The sequence below is a fragment of the Podarcis erhardii genome, assembly GCF_964252035.2.
Source record: "Podarcis erhardii genome assembly, chromosome: 2".
Taxonomy (NCBI): Eukaryota; Metazoa; Chordata; class Lepidosauria; order Squamata; family Lacertidae; genus Podarcis; species Podarcis erhardii.
In genome coordinates, this window is record NC_138498.1 from 35,422,297 (window position 1) to 35,439,638 (window position 17,342).

At 46.0% G+C, this 17,342-nt stretch overlaps 1 protein-coding gene across 5 annotated transcripts in view; it reads right to left on the bottom strand.

Moving 5' to 3' along the window:
* The window catches only part of CASKIN2 (CASK interacting protein 2), a 105,594-nt gene that overhangs the window by 10,582 nt on the left and 77,670 nt on the right, over positions 1 to 17,342 (bottom strand). For 2 of the 5 annotated variants that reach the window (XM_081850668.1, XM_081850672.1), the window contains 10 exons: positions 14,366 to 14,496; positions 13,012 to 13,132; positions 11,342 to 11,450; positions 10,499 to 10,593; positions 9,153 to 9,270; positions 5,655 to 5,776; positions 4,750 to 4,813; positions 3,409 to 3,503; positions 1,752 to 1,862; positions 1,413 to 1,514 (listed from right to left, as the gene is read on the bottom strand). In XM_081850668.1, the coding sequence (XP_081706794.1) occupies positions 1,413 to 1,514; positions 1,752 to 1,862; positions 3,409 to 3,503; positions 4,750 to 4,813; positions 5,655 to 5,776; positions 9,153 to 9,270; positions 10,499 to 10,593; positions 11,342 to 11,450; positions 13,012 to 13,132; positions 14,366 to 14,496 (1,068 nt within the window). The remainder of the gene's footprint in view (positions 1 to 1,412; positions 1,515 to 1,751; positions 1,863 to 3,408; positions 3,504 to 4,749; positions 4,814 to 5,654; positions 5,777 to 9,152; positions 9,271 to 10,498; positions 10,594 to 11,341; positions 11,451 to 13,011; positions 13,133 to 14,365; positions 14,497 to 17,342) is intronic. The other 3 variants (XM_081850671.1, XM_081850670.1, XM_081850669.1) reach the window with 3 other exon arrangements.

Sequence of the window (17,342 nt, forward strand, 5' to 3'; positions counted from 1 at the left end):
CATCAGCTCCACACATAGGCTTACAGCTGCCACCTAAAATATCTAGTGCTTATAAATGGATGTCGCAAGGATGAAATCTGGTAGTGGAGGAACGCTGTGTATGACACCCTGTGTTCCTTGGAGAAGGGGTAGGATAACATAAATGACACAATTATTATTATTATTATTATTATTATTATTATTACCCATCATCATCAATATTTGAAGTGTCCCTGACAGAGAAGACTCAGAACCAGTGTTCGAAACTCCCATTGTTCTAGGCATATTTTGTGACAGGGAATTTCATTAGTGTGAGCAGTTTCTGAGCTCTGGGCACAGTACTGCATCTAAGATTTTGGATTAAAACTGCAGAGTGGAAGGAAAGGAGGACCTTTTTCTGCCTCCCCACTTCCAGCTACTCCCTGGAGACTGGAGAAGAGACCCTCTTAAGAATATTAGGGGGGAGGACAGAGGAAGGACTAGACTGTGTTAAAAAGGAACATAATATTTTAGCTGCGGTTCGTTCATTTTCAGCTTTGTATTCTTGTTATCAAAAAAGCATGCCTAGACATTCTGTTGTTGAGCCCATAAGCTCCTCGCTTTCACATCTCAGTTTCTAACACCCTTGTGACATTGAAAAGTTGCTCCTTGTGACATTCAGAATGGACAAGGAAAGCCCGGGCAGTGACAATGGCTTAGATTCTAATTAAGGTTCTGCTGGTGGGAGTGCCTAATAGGCAGAGTTCTGCTCATGGAATGCTCCCACCAGCCCAATGGGGGACATTTTTTTGCCTATTTCCTTTCCCCACTGCAGCCCCTTTGTCCCTTGACAATTTGCTTTGGGTGCTTTGGGGACCTTCTTAAGCAGCGATAGAGGCAGTGTAGGGAGAAAGGGGAGACTGGCTGCAGAAACCCAGCCAGAGAGGCGGAGTATAAATAAAATAATAATAATAATAATAATAATAATAATAATAATAATAATAATAATAGGTAAAAATGCCACTTCTGTTGCATTCAGGTTCTCTCCACAAACAGAAGAAACTCTTTCATTCACAGAAGACTAGTTAGCATCCAAACCTTTGTTGAGAAGGAGGGGAATAAATAGTAAATTATTACGCAGCATATTATTATTATTATTATTTTAAAATGTGCTCCACAACCCCCTCTGTAGAAGGTCACTGCTAGCTCCATTTCACAGACAGAGGTAGGGAAACGAAGACTTGGCCAATGCAACGTAAGAGGTTTGTGGCAGAGATGGTCCTTGAGTTCAGTCATGAAGAGTACGTTTTGCAGCCATGAGGTGGTTAGCTTAAGAACCCCATAACCCTCTGAGTAAACCTGCCCCTTTGCCCAGGTCTTCAGGGCTTTGGGTTGCACCCTGGTTCTGATTGACTGGCAGGGATGTAGCTGACAGGGATGTGGTCGATACTCACAGGGATGTAATTTGGGAGCCATTCGGCAATGCTAAGCTGCCCAATCTCGGCGGATATTTTCTTCCTGTGGCCTGGCTTGGTCACCCCAATGGCTGTGAGGTCCTGGAACGAAGAGTGGCACAGGTGCCTTCATTAACGTCTTAACAACCAGGCACGTGTACTATGTGGGCTAGCACAGGATGCTTGATAAATCATGTGCAGCGCACGTTCTGCAATGGCACTCCTGGGAAGGTCTCACAAAACACCAGGCGGTTATGGTGCAGATGGGTGATGGCAGGGAAACCAAAACGTCTTCCTCCCTCCCTTTTGCTCAGCCCTTTCTGCTTCCCCATGCCTTACCTCCGGGGTCATGCGGCTGATGGTGGGCACATCGTAGCCCGCATTCAGGAAGTTGGCTGTGTAGCCCTCCAGCTGGAATTCACTCAGCCAATTGTAAATGGCTTCAGCATCCTGCGGAGGGGAGACAGAGAAGTCCCTTGTGTGGCAGTGATGTGGACTGGGAGGGGCTAATGCACTCCTGCAATCACTTCACGGAGATCCATGATGGAGCACTTGCACTAGTGCATCCTGAATGCATCACATGCCCCTATGTCACCACAACTGTTGGATAAATGCAAACGAATCTCCCTGAACAGCTTTTTAAAAAGACTGCTGGTTCTCAATCTCTAGCACTCAGTCGAAAGGTACCCTGGCCATTTAACCTGGTCCCAATAAGGCAGGTATCGGAGAGCCAGCATGGTGTAGTGGTTAGAGTGTCGAACTAGGATCTGGGAGACCAGGGTCTGAATCCCCCACTCAGCCATGAAGCTCGCTAGGTGACCTTGGGCCAGTCACTGCCTCTCAGCCTAACCTACCATATAGGGATTTTTAAAAAATAAAATAAGGCAGGTATCAATGGGTTTATGTTCTTTAATTGGGACTTGAGATTTGAAAGCTGGGAAACCCCCAGAAAAAATGGGGAAGAAACCCATCGCCTGAATTTTCCCAGGTTTTTTCCTGAGCCTTCACATCTCTGTTTAGGACCAATTCATCAATCCTGAACTTGCTGGCTCCACAGCGATCTCCTCTTCAACCCACTGTGCTTTTCAGCTTTTCCCCCAATCCAGTGCATATATTGTGGTAACCCCACATGGGACAGCATTCTACAGAGTCTTTGTGAGCACTGAAATAATAATGGAAAAAATAACACCACTTAATATTCAAATACTATAATTCTATGGTGTCAAAAGTGTTTCAGCCAGATAATACAGATTTCCTTGAGAATGGATAACTACCCCCCCCTCCACACACACAAAAGCAAGAAAAATAATCCATAATTCATGCTTATAACAGTTTGGCAAGCCCAGCCAACAGCTTAAGTTTCCAGTTCATATCCGACTTCCTGCCTTCTGGATCTGCCGCGCTTACCCAGAACTCCTCTTCTTTTCCTTTTTTGGTCCCATATTTTGCCACATTTTGTCCATAACCACTTCCCTGCCCATGGCTCTTTCAGCAGGATCTTGTGTGATCCAGAGCATCAATCAAATGCTCATTAACTGATTCAAGCAGGACTGCTTTGCACAACAAGCTGAACTCAGCCCTTGAGCCACGTATTGTGACCAGCCAGAAGCTGACAACTCCCGGAACTTTCTAACTAGGACCTCTTTATTCCTTATGAAGGGAAAGGTTTTTCTATATATATAAAAATAAAAATCCAAATACCAAGCTTAAGGTGTTCTCTTGATAAAATTAACAGACATGGACAAATTCTTGCCCCCAAAGTCATTCTAAACGAGTTGTCCAAATAAAAATAAGACATATACAGGGGCCACAGTAAGTGGGGCATGCTGTAATCCACTGAGTTATTTTAATGGAGAGTGTGTCTAACACTAGGATGGACTGAGGCAAGGTTGTTTTACACCGATGCCATTCAAATTTGTTCCCTTTTACGGGGAGTAGCCTGATGCTAGAACCCATAGGTGTATATATAAAACATTAGTTAGATTGATTTCAGTACCTTCCCTTCCAGGAGCTGCTCTGGCCGTAGATATTGGTGGGAGAAGATCCTGTCGTTGGTGTTACAGTTGGAGAGGTTCTGGTGCCCCAGTGTTCCTGAAAGGAGCCAGAGCATAGTCAGAGCAGGCCCCTGGAGCCTCAGACAGAATCAACGCAGGGCAAAATAACCCAGGGAAGCCTGTTCCTAGATACACAACACTTGCTTACTTCAGTGGGGCTCGTGTGGGTGCTGCAAAGCAGCCTCATCAAAATGACTGAATGTATGAAGGCAGCGGTGGCACTTCCGGCACTTGTGAACAGAGAGGAGCGTGGGGAAATGTTCAGTAGCGGCCCGAACCTTATAAGGCATCAAAGTCTGCACACGGGGAAAGCCTTAGAAGTGCTTGCATTGTGGGAAGTGCTTCTTCCAGACCACCTCCCTCCTGAGGAACAGGAGAAACCACACAATTGTTCTGACTGTCCCAGAAGCTTCAACCAGAAAGAGTCCGGGTTTTTTTTGGTGGGGTGGGTTGTTGCTGTTGGTTTTTTGTATCATTGTTTTAGATTCCGTTGTGATTTATGAGGAAATTGTTCAGTTTGGTTTTGTACTTTTTAATGATTCATTTATTGTTTATGACTACATTTGTTATGTTCCAGTTATGTGCTTTTTTCATGTTGTAAGCTGCCTTGAGCACGGTTTGAGCTATGGAAAGGAAGTATACAAATAAAATTATGTACAGTTGAACCTTGGTTCTCAAACGCAATCCGTTCCAGAAGTCCATTCGACTCCTGAAACAGTTCAAAAACTAAGGCGCGGCTTCCGATTGGCTGCAGGAGCTTCCTGCATTCAAGCGGAAGCCGTGTCAGACATTCAGCTTCCGAAAAACGTTCGAAAAGTGGCGTTTGGGAGCCAAAATGTACGAGTACCAAGGCGTTCGAGAACCAAGGTACAACTGTATGTATGTATATTCACAGCTGAACCACAGGTTAATCTGGACTATTTTAATTTTAGTATAATTTCTATCCCATACCATCTCAAGGACTAAAATGGATTATCTTACTTCATATGTGAACTATACCGAAACCAAACATCAGCCGCTACCTACTTAATGCTGCTGTTGGCTGTCAACTCAAACAGGAAGGTTGGGAAGGTTTCCCCAAAGATATTTGGGAAGAGCATTGCACAACTGAAGGGCAGTCACCAAGAACGCACCTCTCAGCACTCCCTTGCTTATTGACCCTGTCAGGCAGACAGCAAACCCCCTACAGATGTTCACCATTTTTAAATTCCCTCTGCTTTCTATTTACTGAGTTTGCAATGTCAGTTTCGATCTCCCACCAGCCCTTTCGTCTCTCCTCTTACCTATCACGGAATTTGTCTGGCCATTGTGAGAATGCTGAAGATCCTCACCAGTCGGTGAAAGTGGCTGCATAAAAAAGAAAAGGAGCCAAGACTCAGGTCAGAAATAAGACTGTACCAGAGAACCATGAAATGGGTGAACATTGTGACTTTTCTCTTCATGCTCAGCTTTTTCCATGCAGGGATTGTTTGCAGTTGTGGCTGAATCCTGACCAACTGAATGTGCCAAGGGTTAAGTGATGCTCCTCTGTACTTAACTGTTTGGGCACATGAATTCCTGCTACCCATATAGCCAAATTCTAGGCATGTAGGTCCCCCACAGGCTATTTCCACCCTTCCTGGTATCTGCAGCCAAAACCAGAAGAGTTGATGTTTTAGTCTTTTCTCTATGAAGAAGCAAGGTTAATCTTGGGGAACCAAGTCATGTGCATGAATACCCATCATCTTCAAGATCTGGGTGAGAAAGTGGAGAAGCAGCAGGGAGGGTGGGAGAGTATATGACTCGAAAAACAAGATTAAGTGCATCCCTTGCACCCAACACAGCTCTTATCAAATACACAGCCCACTGTGGCTTAGAAAAGTCTGAAACTACACTTGATCTTAGACAAAAGGCCGAGAAGCGATTTGACTGTATGAACAACCTCAGTCTCCAGGCAACAGAAGATAACAAAAACTGGGAATAATAATAATAATAATAATAATAATAATAATAATAATAATAATAATTTATTATTTATACCCCACCCATCTGGCTGGGTCTCCCCAGCCACCCTGGGCGGCTTCCAACAAAGTATTAAAATACAGTGGTCTGTTAAACATTAAAAGCTTCCCTAAGACTGGGGCGTGGCAGCAGCAGGGTGAACAGCAGGTTTCATGCCTTGGTGCAGAGAAATTCATGCCCCTTTTACCTTGACATTCTCAATGAGGAGTCCAGTGATTTGCCCATTGGTGCCCTCAGTACTCTGACCGCTGCCAGCGCTCCGGATGCTGCCAATGCTGCCCTCGCTGCCCACACTGTTCCTGTCACCTGCTGCTTGGGAAGAGAGGATAGATTTTGGCATGGGGGTAGTAAGGAGGGAGAAGAGCCCAGTTGGCCCTCAAGCACTAAGCAGGCAGGCAAAGCTAGGGGGCATCTGCTGGTAGGACTAGCACCCCATCACAGATTTCTCTGCGGGCTTTGCCACAGAGCACCCAAACAGGCTTCCCTGGCTGCCAAGACAGGTCACTCGGTATCTGGTTGAGGCATTTCAGTCATGGGATGACTTTTCATTTCCTGTAGCAACATTCAGCTGTTATAATAAATAATAATAATTTTTTAAAAAATATTTATACCCCACCCTTCCAGGTTCAAAAACCGGGCTCAGGGCGGCTAACAACAAATTTAAAACACTTAATTGTAAAAGCAGCTTAAAAACATGAATAACAATAAACTTCAAAAATCAATTTAGGGGAAATAAGCATTAGATAATCCCCAGGGCTAGCTGGCTGAATTGGTCCTACTTGGGCCAGCGAGGAGGCCGGGGGAGAATTAACTGTGGGGTCTCAGAGTAGGTGTTCTTCATAAATGGGGAGGGGGAGGGAAGGGAAATAAAAGATCAGGCTGAATTCAAACTAAAGGCCAGGCAGAATAGCTCTGTCTTACAGGCCCGACGAAAGCAGGTTAAATCCTGAAGGGCCCTAGTCTCATGGGACAGAGCATTCCACCAGGTCGGAGCCATCACTGAAAAGGCCCTGGTGGAGGAGGATCCTTTCTCCACCACCCCACTCCCCACCACCCAGTTTCGGGTGAGGTTGGGTAGCAACTTTTTAAAGACGCATCTAACAGCAGCGGTCCCTCTCATGCAAGACTGACATGGGAGGGGGGAAGGGGAAGGAGAAGGGGAATGTGGCCTGGGAGGACACAGCTAGCAGGCAGGTTTGCATGCAATGATGGGGGGACTTGTTTGTGCAGCACGGAAGGTACCTCAATGGCAGATGTGCACATGAGCATGGAAAGAAGGCGTGATCAGTGGCAGGGATGTGCACACTGATGGGTTTATGCTTTGGGCGAGACTGGATGCTTGCGGCTGGTAGGCCTCGATGAGCTAAAATGTGAACTTGAGGTGTATGCAGAAGGAAGGGGCTACCTGGATGAACTCATGTCCTTTAGGCAGGGTTTATCAGCGACAGGTGAGAACAGCCCACTGCCCCTGGAAAAATGGTGGATAGATACTGGGGAGGGGGGCAGTGGTGGGAAGGGGCAGGAGCAAAGCATACGTTAAGGAAGGAGGTGGACCCTGTGACAGAGACAAAGATGTGTAGCGAAGCCAGTTCTAAATCACTGAGAATTTTGCAGAGATATAGCAGTGCCAAATGAAATTTCCAGAAGGGGGATATTTCTCTATTTCTCTCTCCGCCCCCCCCCAGCAGGTATCTGTGTGAGCGTATGTGTGTGACGAGAGAGAAAATTATTTCAAAAGATATTTACTCGGGGTACAAATTTGTGAGGAAGAGGATCTGGTTACACCTCCACTCCCAGCTGAAATCATATCCCTTTTCACCTGCTACTTCTCTCCATTCCTTCTCCCCACCCCAGAGTTGTCCTCACTCATTCCCAGGCAGTGTGAATGGAGGACACGCTTGCCCAGCCCAGCAATGGCCCTGACCTGGGCTTTCAGGAGTTGGGGCTGTCCTGGTCAGGGCAGGTAAGCAGAGGGGTGCCTGCAGCGAAACGGGTGGAGGCTGCGACCCACTGGGAGGGGTGGCAGTGGTAACCTGCTGGCCCTTGGCAAACCTCTGGCACGGGTGCAAGGGCACCATGCGGGGAAGAGTCAGGCCTGCATGTAGAGAACAAAACACGTGGGTCAGGAAAGAGTGTGTGTTTGTGTAGGCAAGGAGAGGGGGGTGGGCACCTGCGTGGTCCCAGAAGCACTGCACAGGACAGCAATGGGGAAGGCTGCTGTAACTTAGCTGCTCATGGAGCATGTGTGTTCACGTAGGGGCGATGCTGCTGCTGCATTTTAAAAACATACAGAGGGACAGAATATTGGATGCTCATTCGTTGGCCAGACTTTTCACAGAGTTTCTCCTATAAAAGAGTCTCTCAGCAGTCTAGGATGAACATTGGCAACAAGAGTCAGAGGAGCAAGTGCAGAACTTTGCCCTTCCTTCCCTGATTTTTTCTTCTAGCCTACATAATAGGATTCCCAAAGTGCTCTACCCAGTTCTTTAGTTTCACCAGCTCATAGTGTCTACGGCTGGAGAAAGTCAAGAGAGCTCAAGGTGGTTTCAAAGAGTTACTGCAGCTTACAATGTGTATAGTCCTCTCATCACACTTCCGCCTCTGGCAAACAAGCGTTGCGTGGCTTTTCACTGTTTCGAAAACCTGCAAAACCTGTTTGACCAGAGGCAGCAGCGGGAGAAAAGAAATGTGTGTGCATGTGTGTTGTTTCTGTACGCACGCCGTGAGAAAAATAAATATCCCACCTGAACCAAGCATCTCTTAATACAACTTCCAAGTCTCTTAAAAACTATCTCCAGCCTCCAACCTCAGGTGGCCTGCAGTAAATATACACCTGCAAAGAAAACTGAACATCTGCAGCATCCATCCATGAGCTGAGGAGAATTACTTATTTGTATCCAATCAGAAACCACATGCATGGCTGGCCCCCAATTTAGCTGCATCCACAATTCAGTAAGTTTTGAGGAACGAGGGTCTACATTTGTCCCTGGTTAAGGTGGGATCTGAACACCTTCTAGAAAGAAAGGTGTGGAAGTATTCACACCTTTAACTCCCAGGACTACAGCTTCCTATAACCATACAGACACCACTTTGTAGGCTTCCACAGGCCACCTACATATTAATAGTCAATGATAGTAACAGTTTATGTAGTTTAATACATTTTAAATGTACTTTAACTCCCATTCTTCCCTTGCTGAGAAAGGAGCAGGAACAATGGGATTCCCCCTATTCCTTTTAAAGAGGTTCCTCCTCTCTCTGTTGCAAGAGGTCCTCCATGTTATCCTTTTCAGAAAGCACGGCAGAAGGGAGCCCCTTTGGATATTCTAATATTCACGATCTTCCTCCTGCTGAAAAAGTGGGGAGCTTCCTCTCGTGCAAAAAGTGTGTTTGAACAGTACTGGGGTGGTGGTGGGAAACCATTGTGCCCTGAATAATCGCATCTCTGGTGCTGTTTGACTTGGTCCGTGTGAAGGCAAGCGTTGGCAGAGAGGTCACTGTCATTGTGTTGCTAGGGTAGGAAGTGACGGCGATGATAGGAGTTATTTTTGCAGGCAGGGAGAAGACAGTGAATGAATGGGGTTTACTGGGAAATGAAATCACAGGTTTTCCTACTCCCTTTGCAGCAGCACCCCCCATCACATCTTTGGCCTCCTCCAGAGTTCCCCAGTTGTGTTGGTGGACCAACCTGTCCGCTTGCTGATGACTTCGACAATGGATGGAGGGAAGTAACCAACTCTGTCAGTGCCTTTCTGAGAGTCATGGATATGACCCTTCCAGCGTCCGTCTGCATGCTGCTCCAGAACCTGGTGGGAGAAGAGTTCTCATGATCAGTGGGACAGGGTGGATATAGGATGGCAGAATCAGGAGGTCAAAAGGGTCCACGGGATCATGATATCTAAGCTCACCACAAAAGCAGGGTTTTGTAAAGCTGGTGTGCAGCACAGTGGCTTAGCGACTGAGTTACGGCGGAGGAAGCCCCCTGTTCATATTTCAAGTGGGTGGCCTTAGGGAATTCATTATCTTCTTACCTAACGCCCCCCCCCCCAATCTGCAAGATGAAACTATAAATACAAGGCCTACATATTATAGGGTTATTGCATGCGATGAAGCGCTTTGAACATTTTAAAGGGGAATATAAATGCCAAGAATGATTATGATTAGACCAAACTTGTCTATTCAACCATGAGGACTACAAACTTGTTCAAAAAAGGAAGAAGACTAAGCTGAGCTTCTCATCTGAATTCAGTGCTTGTGCTTTTTTCTTTGCTCCTGCAGAACTCTGGCATGCACACAGCTCTGTCAATATGTTATACCTCCTCTATCCACTGTAATTTCTATTACTTCATGAATCTTCTCTGTTTTGCCTGCATCCTCCTTTAACTCTCTTGGCCATACACAAAATCTGATTACAATAGTACTTCTACTGCCTCCTATATGATAGAGATGATTCTTCTGCTAATACAAGCTAGGACTAGGGATGGAAGAATCTGTCACTTTTGATTTCTCCAAGTTTCTCAGTTTTCCAAACTCAGGTTCAGTTCACCACATTAATGTACCAGTCTACCTTGTTTTTTGTTCATTTTTTAAAAAAAGCACTCATTAAAATTAATCAATATTTTAGAGCTCATTTTCCCCAATAGATACATTTTTGCAAGCAATGTCCTCCAATATAATGGATTTTGTATGTTAGTTTCACCTATATACACATTTTTGCTGATACCTTCCTCTGATATGTGCACTTTCATGCACCTTTTTTTGAAGAACTGCAGTGCGAAATTCAGAGAAATGTGAATTTCAAAGCGTAGCTGGTCTCTCAGTTCACACACTGGTTTGGGGAAGTGCAAATTCAGTAGGTCTGCATTAAAATCGTAACTGGGCCCAATTTATTCCTCAAACTCTAGTAAGCCTACAATTTTTCAAATAGGTCACCGCAGTCCTAGCTGAGGTCCTTTCATGGGATCACAGAACAGATGCAGAGGGCTGCCTCTTGGAGCGTTTCAGGAGCTTCTATGGCTTCCGCCAATCTCTTACCGTGATGATATCTCCGGCACGGACATTGAGAGCAGTTGGGTCATGGAGGTTCCAAAAATCCTTCAAAGCTCGGACCTTCAGGATTCCTGATGCCTCTGAAGACAAAGGGTAGTGGGAAGTGAGAAGGAGGGGGACAGAGGGGGAAAGACATGGGCAGGAAAATTAGCAAAAAAAGGGAGAAGAGGAAGTCGTTACTTGCTGTGCGCTTCATTCCTCCTTTGCCCCACAGCCTACGCATCTTGTTGCAACCAGCCTCCCCTGCAGGTTTTCAAGGTGGGCTCCTTCACGTTATAATTCAGTGAAAGTCAGGAGGCTGAAAACCCCCAAGTACTCACCCTAAAGGTAAAGGGACCCCTGACCATTAGGTCCAGTCATGGCTGACTCTGGGGTTGTGGCGCTCATCTCGCTTTATTGGCCGAGGGAGCCGGAGTACAGCTTCCTGGTCATGTGGCCAGCATGACTAAGCCGCTTCTGGAGAACCAGAGCAGCGCACGGAAACGCTGTGCACCTTCCCGCCAGAGCGGTACCTATTTATCTACTTGCACTTTGACGTGCTTTTGAACTGCTAGGTTGGCAGGAGCAGGGACCGAGCAACGGGAGCTCATCCCGTTGTGGGGATTTGAACCACCGACCTTCTGATCGGCAAGCCCTAGGCTCTGTGGTTTAACCCACAGCGCCACCTGTATCCCTTAAGTACCCACCCTGCCCCTCCCCAAAAGATTTCAGTGCTGACCCCCACATGCCCATCACCAGTTTGCAACATCCTTGGGGTTTATTAAGATGGGTGCCAACTGCCTCCTCTCCACATTAGGGCCTAATGGGGATACTTCTCGGCCTGCTCACCTCGTAGTAGTTGCTTGATGTCCTTGCTGGCGTGTGAAGTGGTGAACTGGTTCACAATGTCCAGAGCTGTCTGGTTGTAGGTGTTGCGGATGTTGACATCGATGCCACCCTACCCACAGAGAGAAAGTTAGCGGTGGGCTTGGAAACAGGGGGACAACTTCCTTGAGGGAACGTTTTTTTAAAAAATCTAGGCTGGTTTCAGCATTTGGCTGAGCTAGTGCTGGTGCTACGTGCTGGTGAGATATTCACAAAACAAAAGAATTGCTGTGAAAATCCCTGAAACGAAAAGTAATCGACTATAGAGTTAAATTAAATAACAAAAATCAAAAAGTTTAAGGAAAAATTAACCTAGAATTAAACAAGAGCAGTTTGTTTGATATCTTATAATGTTCTCTTAAATAGGGCTATGTTTAAAACTTGCCATTGAGGTTTTCATACCTTTTTTGTAAACTCAGGGAAGCGTTTCAGCCCTGCTCTTGAGTTTGTTTGATATCACTCTAAATCATTTAAGGTTTATAATTTCTTTATTTCCTTCTGAGGAAATTGATTAGTTCAGTGAAACAAGTTTTGTAGCTGGCATCTCGTTAAGTCTTTGTTTAATTCCAGGTTAATTTTTCCTTAAACTTTTTGATTTTTGTTATTTAATTTACCTCTATAGTCAATTACTTCTCGTTTCAGGGATTTGCACGGCAATTCTTTTGTTTTGTGTAATTTCTTGGTTCCGTGACTGTCTTTTTTTCACTGGGGAGATATTCACAGCAGCCTGCTAATAATATCACAGTCCTTGAGAGCAAAAGCAGGCCTGTCTTTACCCAGAGACTGCCTCCCCACTGTCTGAGAAAAGGTTAAGCTCGCAGAACAAAGTAGACTAGGCCAGTTATAGAGGGTTGCTTCACACAACATGCAAGGCCTCAGATTCAAAACACAGGGTGGCCTTGGGTTTGCCTCACACTCTCAGCCTCAGCTTCCCATAAGGCAGTCATTACCCCTGTTCGCAGAGAAGGCTAAATAAGTGCATTAAAAGTGCAAATGAAACAATAAACAAACCGATCAACCCTTGTATCTGTTTCGTAACACTGTTTGCAGTCGTTTCCAAGGATGGGTGGTTCCAGAGTCACTCTGGCTAGCCTCAACACAAATGCTAACATCGACTCTGGCTGGCCACATATTCGGCAGCCATGGATTATAGGTGCAGACAATTGCATGTGTGTTGGGCTACTCCATACGGGGGAGGAATCATACAGTACTTCTTCACATGGCTACCGAACACTCGGTTGGTGTGCACATCCAAGTGGTGTTTGTGTGTGAGAGAGGCTAGCAGCTCCCTCTTGTGTACTTTCAGCACAGGACAGGTGGGTTGTATGACCACATTTCTTGTCGGACTAGAACTGAACCAGAGATTGGAGTTTCTCCTCAGTGCTATATATGACACCAAGCTGCAGGCCGCATTCTTTTCCTGCCTCGAGTGACAGAGCTACCACACTTTTCTGCACAGTGTTTCCTCTCAGAACTGACCCACAGATAGCCCAGTGTCTCCTCTGTGGGCTCTCACACCCTCTCCTCTTCTTTGTTCCCTATTTCTGCCTCAGCTCCAAGGCCTGTAGCCTCTCCAAGGGCAAAAGCCTTTTGGTCACCAGGCAACCATTCCCCGGCCTTGACTACGGCTTTACTTTTAGTCTCACTTGCAGCAGTAGGCGCACCACCTCAGTCTTCCCATACAACGCTGCTTCATGCAAGGCAGTCCCCGTCTTCGTCTGTTTGTTGATCTCGATTCCAGCTTTCAGAAGTTGCCTGTGAGGGGAAGGAATATATAAGCAATGAGTGCCAGCAAATCAAAAGATGTGACTGATTGCTCCAGAATGAATACCCAAGTCTTGATGCTTACTGTGTGCCGTTGGAGAGGCTGGTGTGTGTGAGAGAGGCAGAGAGAGAGAGAGAGAGAAGGATGGCAGGTGGAGGAGATGATCAGGGGAGCTATCTGTGTTGCAAGAAGGATTAAATGGCAGAAGGACACTGTGGGTGTATTTACCCTGTAGTTTAGTCTGACATGCTAATTTAAGACATAACCCTACTGCTGTAGGGATTTCACTTGATCTGTGGTAATTTGGTGAACAGTAAGTTCAAATGCTTTTGTAGACCAAACATTTAATAACTGGTTGGCTGGTAATTATGGCTGGTGAGAGAATGCTTGAGTGTCGGGCTTGGATGCATAGGATAGCTAAAGATGTGGAGTCTATTGTATTTTTATGTTTGATTTCTGTCTGTTATGTTTACAATAACTTCTAATTTTCCTGTTAACTATTTGATCTTCATCTATAACATTTTGCTTTGGTATTTTGTAATGCTTAGGTTACAACTTAGATTGTAAACAGCTTTGAGATTCTTTTTAAAAAACAAACAAACAAACAAAAACAAACAAACTATAAAGCAGTATAGAAATAATTGAAAACTAAAAAAAAATAGTACTGAACTAGATGGAGTGATGGTCTGACTATGTTCAGTCCTCTAGGAATGAAATTCCATTGTAAACACAATATTCTCTGTATTCCTTTAATTCAGGGATAGGGAACCTGCAGTCCTCCAGATGCTATTGGACTACAACTCCCATCATCCCTGACCATTGGCCATTACTGGCTGGGGCTGATGGGAGTTGGAGTTCAACAGCATTTAGAGGGCAACAGGATTTAGGAGGGTTCTGTCGCTTCAAAATCTGATGCCCCATGCGGCATATAAGGATCCATGCAGGAATGGAACAAATGAAGCATTTGCAAAATAGGGTGCTGCATGAGAATATAAAAGAAAGAATGAACTCAACACACCCAAACTGCACTGTAAGGCATGAAATAGATACGACATTCAGATCAGAAGCTGAAATCTCAGGAAGGTTAAGCTGGGGAGCTAACAGATGGGAAGATCTGAGAGTGGTGTAGCGCATGCTGGCACCTTGGGGAACTTGAGTTGGCACATGTGGGGCAAGTGAGGCCATTGGCTTCTGCCTGCACTGGAAGTGCCCAAAGGACTTACCTGATTATCTCTTTATGCCCATTCTTGGCTGCCAAGTGAAGAGGAGTGGTGTAGTTAGGGTCACTTGTGTCTTTGGATTGTCCCTCAAGCAGAGCCACACACATGTGGCTGTTCAAAAGCAGTTGGGCCACCTAAAGTGAACAAAAGAATGGAGGCAGGGTGACAGAAGGAAGCGAGGGACCCAAAATGATATCAGATGACTGACAGGTGAGTGGTCTCACCCACCTGTCGAAGTTGGCCTGCAAGGTTACAAGGAGACAGTGACCAAGCACGACTGAAATCCCCATGGATCAGCTGATCAAACCTGCTTTCTGCAGGTTCAGATGCACCTGAGAGATCTTGTATATCCAAACTAAGCAGAATTGTCACACACAACCCAGGCGTTAGCCGATGTGTGGGGAATTCAATCCTGCTGTGTAAGGAGCTGCTGATCCAGCTGTGGGCCAAATGGGAAGGTCCTGTGGGCCAAATTCCATCCGTAGCTGGAAGTTCTGCATCCACACCAAGTGCTTTGAAGGAGCCACTTCTCCTTTTCCACCACGGCAGACAAGAAAGTGGGTGGGGTTGGGGGCAATGGATGGATGACACCTGCTGTATCTTTGCCTTGCTTCAGAGCTCTCAAAGGGGCAGAAGCCCTGTGCCTCTTGGCACAGAGTCGGCCTTGCTATCACAATTGCCTCAACCATCTCTTTTGCAGGCGGAAAGGGTACAAATGCAGGGCCCAGGGCTGCAAACTGGAAAAGGTCGCTACAGTGGGAAATAGTTTTAACCTTAGGGAGCTTTGGGTTTGAGCTGGCCTTGCCTGCAGGGAACACCTACACACCTACACAAACAATGTGGAACTTGTACTAGAGGCCTGCTATTCTTTATTATGGTGACTCGAGATTTATCACCCTATTTATATCCCATTTGTTATAAAAATGGACATTGAAGCCACCCCCTGCCTTGGGATGAGAATAGAATGATGCCATTCCATTGCCTCCCTTTGGGGCACGTCCCTTGCGCTAATATCCACCCACCCCTCCTGTCTTCACATACATTTGCTGCCCTGCCCTTTAGGTTAGGGGGAAGTCCCCCACCCCCAGGAATTCTGAGCAGCCTCTCTGCACCTGTCTTGAATAGTGGAGACAGGAATCCACCGCCAGCTCTGCCAGGTTGGAATCCCAGGCCTTCTGGCCCAGCTGGCCTTGCTTTTGCCTCCGCAGTCGGGAGGGATTAGCAAGGCTCAGGGCCTGTCTGGCTTCTGGTGGGAGTGGTGGAGAAGGACCTGAATGTGCATGCAGTGGGAATGGAGGTTCCTGGGTGCTGTGTTATGTCCCGGTGCCATGGCGAGGCTTTACACAGGAGGTATCCCTCCACAACCCCTGGGCCTACTCACAAGTGCCTGCAGCAGCATGATTACCACAGAAAGCCATTCTTTGGCACAGGAAGACCTTTGGAGATGTATGAAGACTTTATAGCAGCAGGAATGGGGAATCTGAACGTCTCCATTGGACAGAGGAGAAAGAGGAGATATGGATTTTGTTGAGATTACATCAGCCCAACCCCGCCTGAAGCTGGAAATAAGAACAGTGAAAGGGATAGGGTGGACCACAGTGTATGGCATCTTGACAGCTTCTGAGACTTTCAGGCAGAGAAGAAGAGATGTGGATTATATTTAGAAATAATTTATTAATGAGCTGGTTGTATGTAAAATTGAGGATTTGTGAAGGGTGGGTGGTGCCAGGAGATTGGAAGTGTTAGGGGGAGGAAATGTATATTATATATTTATACACACACATAAATTCTAGGGGTTTCATTTTCACCCTCTGGATGCAGCACCGGTGAGGCTGAGTTGTTTATTACTGGGGCCAGATGTCATACAGCAATGTTCAAGGCCATGTTAGGGAGGAATGCATGCATGTTGTCTGGGAGGAAGCAGGATCTGTTTTTCTCAGGCAAAGTGTTACTCAAGAGGTATCAGAAGGAAATGTTTCAAAATTGATGAATGACTATTATAAAAGATTATTTACACTACTTGACGATTATGAGGACAGGTTATAACAATGTATAAAAGCCATAGCAGAAACTGGTAACTGTACAGGTGATGTGTAGAGAGAAGGGATGAATGTATTTTGAAGTGACAGCTGGAAAAGGTATTATATTGGGAGCAGCAAAGGAGGGAGGAAAATAGAGGGGACATTGGGGGTGGGAAGTCAGCTTTTAAATTTGTACTGGAATTTGTAGTGATTTGGTGACAATTTGTTAAAAATTGTGGAAAATCAATAAAAATAATTTGGGGGTGGGGAAGGAATGGGGAATCTGAGCCCCTCCCACTGTTGATGGGCTTCAGTTCCTGTCAGCCTCAGCCAATGTGACCGACAGTGAGGGAATGATGTCAGTTGCCGCCATCTTGAGTTATGATATTGTTCTGCCCTAATAGCTGGGATGTTCCTTTGCAAGTGGCTCGCAGCTGGCTTAGAAAAGTTCTGCAGGACAGGATGGAACAAGATAGTAAAACTCTTCCTACATTACTGCCAGCAGCTGTGGAAACTCCTGCTGTGCAAGAGCACATTATCATTTCCATCATCATCATCATATTTGTTAGTCCCTTTATCTTGCAACCGAAGGCAACCCAAAGTGGCTTACAACCAAATAATGTTGTCCATGGTAATCATGTCAGTGCAGGTAATTACTACTATAGTGGTACCTCTACCTGCGAACGGGATCCGTTCCGGAGCCCCGTTCACAACATGAGCAGAACGCAACCTGCATCTGCACGTCTCGCAGCTTCTGCGCATTATGTCATTTTGAGCATCTGCGCATGCGCGAGTGGCAAAACCAGGAAGTAACCCTTTCCGGTACTTCCAGGTGTCCGCAGGACGCAACCTGAAAAGATTTAACCCAAAGCGTCTTTAACCCGAGGTATGACTGTACTACTAAAATACACATCTCAGGTGTCAAAGGTAAAGCCGTGTGTCTTCATCATTCACCAAAA